Below are 8,867 nucleotides of genomic sequence, written 5' to 3'. Positions count from 1 at the left end.
AGAGCATCATGACAGTTGTCTAATCAGGTTTTAAAATTGAAAAGTCTTGTTAGCTGGTACTTAGTATGTCTGCTGAATTGCATGTTAGCATCAAACGTTAAGCATATTCTTGCTTGGAAACACATAAAGCCCTGTACAGATTACTCTCTTAGGAATCGCTAAGCACTGAAGGTTTTAAACTCTTACAGTAAAAGAACACCTCAGATTTATCTTGCCATTTAGATGAGCTGAATATAGTTCTCTACATGTTGACTCACTGATTTTTTTGTTTTTGTGACTACTTTGGATAGGGCTTGTGTTTAAGAATACTCAAGGTGGTGCTTTGTTTTTTAAAAACCACTACCTAACAAATAACTGGGGCCACAAGACAGTGTAGCAGTTCAGAATAAGACAATGCTGTACCATCACCCCCCTTCTTCCTGCTAAGAGTGAGGTACCTCTAGAGACTGCTGAGCACTCACATTCAACAGTACTATAAAGGCAGAAGTCATCTCAGACAGCTATGCTGTAAGACTACTCAATTCCACAAATATGATACAGCAGCCATCCAGCTCAACTCCACTGTTCCAGCACTTCATAGTTTAGCCTTGCTCTTTACTGCAGTCTGTCTAGCAGTGTTTGAAGTGCTCCTACGGCTCTGCCACAGCCTTCCCTTCCTCCAGCTCCCCACAAAGCAATCCCCCCTATTTGCTTCTATAAAGTTTGACTTTTACCTCAACACTGAGCTCTGAACTTGTGTGTAGAAGACCACCATAGACCACTTGCATCTGGATGTTTCTGCTGCGATCTGGCCAACAAGTTGCAGAACATAGGTTCTGTTCACAGATACACGATCTTCTCATAGAAGAGGAAGCAGCAGGTAAGGTACTGCAGCACATCACCCATGTCTATGGAGATGTCAGGTTGTGTTGGTTTGAGTCACACTTGATCCACTCCAGCCAGCTTAAAAGCCCTGCTCACAATGATTTTGTCAAAACCCACAACCCTTTCTACTCACTTACTGCAGATATTAACTGGAATCAGAATTCAGAGGAAAAGTGTAATAAGACATTTATTCAAAGTGCTGTCAGTTATATTAAGAACTATATTCTAATATCCTTTTTAAAAAGGGACATCTAATTAAAAAATAGAAGCTAAAACACATTCTGATCACTGTGGTTACAAATGCATGACCTGTGGTGCTCTATGAAGTATTAGACCAGCTTTGCCGACAGGGACAAAGTAACCTTCAAGTCCAAGATCCACAGTCTCTATTGTTGAGGAAGAACTGCTGGGAGATCCAGAAGAGACACCTGCAAGTACCTGGAATACAAATGCAATCATTAAATATATCAGTTTAGTTAACAAATTTAAAGATAACATCTTGTGCAATACAATGGGGAAGATTATCATCCTGCAATGCTGCAGAAGAATAGTTATCCAATACATCTATATACCTCTGTAGGAACTACTCTTCTGGTCATGGTCAGAAAATTTTCCCCTCAAGAGGCTGACAGATGCTCCAATTTGAGAAACAGAAGCTGACCACTATGAGACATTTGCCAGCCACAGCAGCTGTAGCCCAAGCTGCCAGTCATCCTGTCCTTATAGCCTCCAAGCTACAGAACACTGGCTTCCTGGTTACTTACTTTGAATGCTTATACTTCTCCTTAATTGCTTGCAGTTGGCAATGGGAAGCATCAAAGCATGCTTTATGCAGATCAGTCAGGCAAGGCACTATCTCACTTAATGAATACCCAGTGAATGCAGCAAGTGTTTCCGGCTGGTCAGAGGAGGAAAAAAAGCAGTATTACTCTATTGTAGGCAACATTCATCTAGAAGATACATTTTCTACAGGAGCAGAAACCATTTTCACTACATCAGTGCTGACTCTAGATTCTTTAGGCTTGAAAAGAATTTAACTATATCCTGCCATCAGTTTCACTCTAGGTCTTCCTTGGTGCCAGGAGATCTGACAAGCAGCTCCTTCTCTAAGCATGTGTCATCCATTAGATCTCTTGTGCATCCTGCTCTGTTAAAGCTATTCCTCCAACACACAGCTGAGAGGCCTATCAAGGCTTACACTAAAGCAGCCACTCAGTGTAATCACTCCACACACACACATGCAGCTCTCCCCTCCCTCCCAGAAAGCTCCTGAATTGTATTTGGGGGGAGAGTTTTGGAGATTAAAGACTAACAAGGCCTTAGGTACAGACGATGTGAGCAAGACAGCAAGGTCTCTCCCATCTGAGAAAAAGAGGCAGGATATTTCAGGTTGATTTAACATTAATTTATCAGGTGGTTCCATTAGCTCAGAAACAATTACTGATCCTAGGATTCCAGCCTTTATAACAACATACTTTGAAGCTACTCCTACTTCTTAACCTAGTTCTAATGAAGACAAAATGCTTGAGCTACTAGTTAACATGCAGTTGTTCTTACCCAGAAAGACCTGTTCACTGTATAGTTTGCTAGACAGTAGGCTGCTGCAGCAGTTTGTGAAGGAAGGTACCCCAGAAAAGGATCAGCTTCAAGGAGACTCAGCTCTGCAAGATACTGAACAAAAACCCCACAGGTTCCAAAGAGATTGAGCCTAGCTGGTACAATCAGTCCAATACAACAGGCACCGAGAATTGTCAGTGGTCTCAGTTTCATGTAAAAAAAGTACCACAAGTTACAAGTCTGGTGGGTAGAATAGTATTCTAGTCCTGTTGGTCTTACAGAATAACCTTTAGCACATTTCAGTGGGGACAGAAAGACCATACTTTATCAAAGCCTAAATGATCTACACTAATCTGAAGTTCTGGTCCCATCATCAGTTCTGATTTAATTTTACAGATAGAGACTTAGAAAATAAATGGGGGGGTGGAGGGGTGTTAAATAAGACATTCTTTCCATCCTCTGAGGCTCTTGTTCACATAGGTGGACCTCACTTGGAATCAGGGATAAATTGACAGCTCTCAGAAACAGAATTTGGGCTCTGTTGGAGTACAGTCACTGTACAATCCTACACCCTTTGCAGATAAGCAGCAGGTCAGATGTTTTGCTATAAGGTGGGGTTAAACTGTTTCTAAGCAGAGTTGCCCATGCAGGTATATACTGTGTCATTGTGCAGCAGTATGTAGTACCACCACATCTGGCACAGACTTCCTATGCAGGCACTGTTGAAAAAAAAAAAATCAGATTTCTACCACCTACTTGCCCAGTCAGTGCATTATTCCTGACCAGGCAGATAGACCAAGCTTGGTATTTCCACGAGACATCCAGAGGACTTGGCACACAAGCCACCTCCTGAGGTTAGTAGGCTACAAAACATCCACCTTTAGGCCTATTGCCATCCCAGATAGAACCTGGCATGAGAAAGAGTATCTTCTCATAGGGCATAGTATAGCAGAACCTGTCTGCTCAGATAACTTTGTGAAATACAAGTGGTTCTGTTTTTAGGGTCATTTCTCCCCCATTAGTCCTGAAAGGAGGATAATTCATACCCTTGCAAAGTTCTCTGTCCTTATACAGACTCCATGTCTCTGGATATACTGGAGGAGGAACTGGTTGATAGTTGGGGCTGTTAGGTCAAAAGCCAACACTTTGAGAAGCAGGTGTTCCATTCTTAGCAACTGCCTTTTTCCGTAGGCATTGTCTGTTATATACAGAAATTCATCCACTTCTGGAGGGTAGATCTCTTCATGTTTCCTGAAGGAGGAATACAGAAAGCACATTTGTCAGCTTAAGAGTTATGGTAAAGAGAGGTTTCTGCTGGACCCATACAAGGACAGGCATGTAACATTAAGATTTGTTTAGAGCTCTTATTTTAATTCTTTCTCCAGGCTAGGTAACAATTTAGTTTCAAGTATGGGCAAAGATGTTTAGAGGAACTCCAAGTCATCAGTCTAGGTAGAAACACACTCATATCATTAACTCTTGCCTGATAGCAAGCTCTCAGAAAGAAGTCTCAGTAACTATGAACTCCAGACAGACTCATGTACTCATCTATGGTGGGTACCTCATCTACTTAAAGCAGCTTAGGGCTAATTTCAGATTAAAATTGTGAATCTACTACAACCTTATAGGCTAGCAGTCTAATACAGTAGTGGTTTTGCTCCTGCTGTTATGGTTACAAGGTTCCCCCGCTGCAGTTCCTCACAAACATTAAATGTTTAATTTTGCTAGTGCCAAAGTAGGCAAAGTTGCTAATCTTGAGACATCATGAAAAGCTACCTACCACTGTAAGCTTCAGTCCTTCAAATTAAACAAAAAGACTCAGTCTAAAAATAAGGTTTAGCTCACTGAGATTTCAGGAGATGAAACACTTACGCAGCCAGAAGAAGTGCTGCTGTTCCTACAAGCTGCAGCTTCCCTCTGAGAACAGACATGCAGGAAAGAAACCTGTCCAGGAAGTTCACTGCCAAGTACAAAGTCTCTGTCTGAAGTTTATATTCTTCCCCTACTTGCACCATCCAGTCAACCAAGATGGCACGCATTTCTGTTGTGATATCTGGCTGCTTCCTCATGTAGCAGGGCTTGGGCCTGAATCTTACCTGTGTGGAGAGAGTGTTGAACAATCAGGATGCTCACCCTGAAGAGACCCATTGATGGCTGAGCTGATTAATGTTCTTTATACTTATACCAAAAGAAGCATGAGTTGCTCCACTATTAATAACTCATTACTACTACTAGCTACAATTATAGTGCTCGTAGTATTAATTGGCATCTAGTAGCATCTCCAGAAAACTTCTACACTCAAGGCACAGGAATAAAGTAGGAAAGTAAAAGACTTCCAGGACTATGAACAGCCTTCACCATCAAGCATGTAGGAGGTATTCAGAGGGATGTGAAAAAGAAGTGATATTTCCCCACTCCCACCTCCCCTTCCTATTGGGAGACTGCACTTTATTGCTCCGATACAGAAAGGTAGAGAAAACTACTACTATAGCAAGAGAACCATCAGTGAGATCACATCCAACTGCTTCGGTATTTTTGCAGCATTCAACTCTTGTCTGCAAGTATTCTTCACCCCAAAGAGTCAAGAGTTGCTCCAATGGTAGGAAACTTCAGGGACAAGGGGCAACAGGCATGAACTGAAACACAAGTTCCAACTGAGTATGAGTAAGAACTTCTTTGAGGGTGAAAAAGCACTGAAACGGGCTTGCCCGGAGAGGCTGTAGAGCAGGGGTCCTCAGACTATGGCCCACGGGCCGGATACGGCCCCCCGGGGTCCTCAGTCCGGCCCCTGGTATTTACAGACCCCCCCGACCTGCCCTGCCGGGGGCTGGGGGGGAAACCAAGCAGCCACAGATGACTGCCTGCCACTTCATCCGCGCTCCAGCCCCCTGTTTAAAAAGTTTGAGGACCCCTGCTGTAAAGTCTCCTTCTCTGGAGACCTTCAAAATCTGCCTGGATGTGACTCTGCCACCTGATCTAAGTGAACTTGCTTTAGCAGGGGGTCGGATTAGATCTCCAGAGGTCCCTTCCAAACTTGGCCATTCTGTGACACAGTGAATTCTGAAAGATCTCATCACTGTCTAGATGCTGCCTTCAGAGATGGCTTTTACAGCTTGCTTTATTCTGTAGTTCAGTGGCTGCCTTGGGTTACCCTGCGGCAGCCATACATCTCTGCAGTACTGCAGCCTATCACAGAGGCCACAAGTACCTATAAGCTTATAACAAGCCACTCACTTCGGCCTCTCGCAGGTATTGATGAATTTCTTCTGCATACTCTACCACAGTCAGAGTTACGGCATCTTCCATGTGATCCTCAGGCTGGGACTGGATAGATATATCCATTACCATAGGACACCCTAACAGGTAAAAGGAAGCAGCAAGACATTTGTGTAATTAGCCTCTTCAACTTCTCCTGCTGTTTCCAGCACAGAAGCTTTGTGACTCATGTAGACACAATCCAAATTCTCTTGGAGTGTTACCTGCTGTAACATAAGCTACTCACTAGCTTACCAGCATCACAATTCATAATCGCCCTATACATACTTGTGCTGTAGATACTATCCGAGTAGTAACAGGAGTTACCTGTACTCAGATCCAGCAGTAGGTGAACATTGGATGTGACTGCACTAGTACCCAGTTCACACAGGTTTGATTCTAGCTCTTCATCCACTTGGCAGTTGTAGTTTTCTTTCTGCTCTGGATCATCCACATAGATAGAAAACCCTTGCTTTGACACAGCATTGACCATGTAGGTGAGTAACGAATCTTTTTGATGTGAAGGGATGGTATTTTCAGAGCCAGAAAAGCATCCAAGAACATTGGCACCCTGAAACAGAGCACACAGTAATGCTGTGGAAGGGCAGCTCAGGAAGAACAGAACACAACAGTGAGTATCACTTGTTTCAGAAAGGAAAATGTATCCTTGCCCAACAGTCACAATAACAAAAATTCACCGCAAAAAACACCAGCTACAGCTGGTGCCTCAGAAGTACCACTTGTTGCTGTCTTGTTGCAACAGGCTGCTCACAGAAAGAGGTGTTGGTGAATGTCATGTGAGTAGCCTCATCTCCAGCACCCACCACACCAAGGAGAATAAGGTGAGGGTGCTGCTCAGCTCTGATGGGGCTGCTCCACACTCCGTTCTAGCAAGGGGCAGCTGCTTTAAAGTGCAGCAAGTCAGAGTAACAAAAGGAAGTGCTCAGGCACTGTCACAGCCTCATGAAGGGCGTCACCTGCAAGAAAGGCATTTTATGCCAAGTTACAAACAGGAGTTTGAACTTTTGAGCTCAAACATCACAGCCCCTAGGACTAGGAGTAAGTTACCAACCAAGTTCAGAGCTTTACACTGTCACAACCAAGAGGAGTTTGTATGCATGTAGTAGCTGCTATTTTAGGTCTTGTAAGTCAGCGCAGTAACATTTCCCCACCACACCTGTAGAGCCCAGGATGGCCCAAGGAAGAGCAGTGCACAGACCCTGGTGTGAACCTTTAGTTTCTGGGGGGCCCCGGCACCCTGAAAGGGCACAGCCAGGCTGGCAGCAGCGGGTAAGCACTAGTAAACGGACTTTTCTTGAACCGCCCCCTACACTTCAGGGCTTAAGTGCCCACATAGTCCCACCGAGTCTCCCTTCCAGGACGGATTGTTTACTCAAAGGATTTCCACAGGGAAGCATCTACGGATTAGGACTGAGCAGTTACTCGCCGGGTTTCTCGGGAAACTCACGCTCGTTAACAGAAGCCCGATCCAACCGCTCACCCGCCGCCCCCGGCCCCCACCTGCAGCCCCGAGAGGGGGCTCGTGCCCGCCCGCCGCCGGTCCCGGAGCGCGGTAGGGACCCCCGGGCCCGGGACCCCCGGCAGGTGGCCGCGGCCCCTCGGCGGGGAGGGAGGGGGCACCGCTGCCGCCGCGGGTGGGGCTCACCTGGCCGCCGGGCCGCTGCTGCCCGCTCCCGGTAAGCATCCCCAGCACGGTCCGCCCGCCGCTGCGGGGCAGGGCCAGGCAGGGCTCCCGCCGGCCCTCCCAGCTCGTCTCACACGTGCGGCGCATCGCCCCGACGTCGATACCTTTCGGAGACCACAAAAACCCACAAGCAAGCACCGCGACAGCGTGAAATCGGCGGGGGGGAACCGCTCCCCGAACCGCCACAGACCGGTGGCTACGCCTCGGGCGGCCCCACTCACGGGACAGGCCAGGTCGCGCACGCCGGCGGGGCTACCGGCCCGCCGCTCCTATATAGGCGGCGGCCAACGGGGGCGGCGGCGGCTGTTGGCCGCTGCCAATTGGAAGCTCGGGCCGCAACCGCCGGCGCCGCCGCCCTGGCAACGCAAGCGGCGCCCGAGCGTCGTGGAGACCCCGGCGGGTGCCGCCCGCCGCGGGCCCGGCCGCTGCCCCGCGCGGGGCACGGAGCGGCCGGCGCAGCCCCGCGGAGCGCCCGGCACAGCCCGAGCGCCCGGCCCCGGCGCCGCCGCCCCCCGCGACGCGCTGCTTCCAGCGCCCAGGGTGTGAGAGAGGGGTGCAGGAGCGACAGCCGCAGCGTTAGGGGCACAGCTGAGGCCAGAAGAGTTTGACTTCCCTCTGGGAGGAAGGAAACCCAAGATTTAGTTGATTTAAGCGTGGATTTGACTCCCGTGACGCTTTGATAAAGTCTAAGCCAGGGGACAACTGGCAGGACTGATCGTACATGAAAGCAGTTCTCAGCTGTCAGCAGTGGAAACACGGAGCTTTGTAAAAGGAATCAAGCAGCGTTCTGTCCAGTGCTGTGGGTAACGACACAGAGAGCACGCTCGCTAGACCTGTGGGTAACGCCACGGATGGTGCTGGAAAGGGCTGTGACTGCACTGGGAACAAGATTAGATTTCAGGAATTATCTTGACAAACTGGAAAAATGTTCTGCAAAAGCAGGATGCTCCTGAAGCGCAAGAGCAAGGTCAGACAGAGCCATCGGCTGCCAAATGCAGGACAGGGAACAGCCAGGTAGGTAGCAGCTCTGTGAAGGAGAATCAGGAGGTTATAGTGATCCTCGGACTGAGCGCAAGTCACCATGCTCATGGCTGGCCTGGCATGAACAAACAGGAATGTAGCCTGGGTGGCATGTGAGCCCTCTGAAAGTCCATGGTGGAGACAGAAGAGCAAGCGGTATAACAGCTGAAACCTCAGCGTGAGATTTAAGTTAGGTATCAGGATTGTGATGCCCTAGAAGAGACAGCACAGGAAACTGGGGGTTCCTCTTTTAGCAGATCTGTAAGAGCAGGTTTAAGAAACTACTGTCAAAAATGTCTGTGCCTTGGCAGTTGTGGTACTTCTTGAGATGCTCTCCAGTGTGATTGGAATGAGGGAGCTCTGATCAAAAATTTGGATAGATCAAGCAGGGTCTTATGCCAGAATTGTTTTTTGCACTTTTTGTCATCCAGGCTGTGTTAAGGTCTGTATCTTTCCCCCCACTTTG

General features: G+C 47.6%; 1 protein-coding gene across 1 annotated transcript; it reads right to left on the bottom strand.

Annotated features, from left to right (window-relative positions):
• Window positions 1-1,250: 1,250 nt before the first annotated feature.
• Window positions 1,251-7,555, bottom strand: CCNA1 (cyclin A1). The gene is made up of 8 exons (XM_056329009.1): window positions 7,343-7,555; window positions 6,004-6,247; window positions 5,656-5,777; window positions 4,294-4,517; window positions 3,468-3,672; window positions 2,422-2,535; window positions 1,629-1,762; window positions 1,251-1,302 (listed from the first exon to the last, which is right to left on the bottom strand). Exons 1-8 carry the CDS (start codon window positions 7,466-7,468, stop codon window positions 1,251-1,253), a joined length of 1,221 nt encoding a protein of 406 aa, XP_056184984.1. The 5' UTR covers window positions 7,469-7,555.
• Between the last annotated feature and the right edge of the window lie 1,312 nt (window positions 7,556-8,867).

Source organism: Falco biarmicus, chromosome 2 (assembly GCF_023638135.1).
Source record: "Falco biarmicus isolate bFalBia1 chromosome 2, bFalBia1.pri, whole genome shotgun sequence".
Classification (NCBI taxonomy): domain Eukaryota; kingdom Metazoa; phylum Chordata; class Aves; order Falconiformes; family Falconidae; genus Falco; species Falco biarmicus.
The sequence above is the reverse complement of the archived record's forward strand: the minus strand, read 5'-3'. Positions and strand labels throughout refer to the sequence as shown.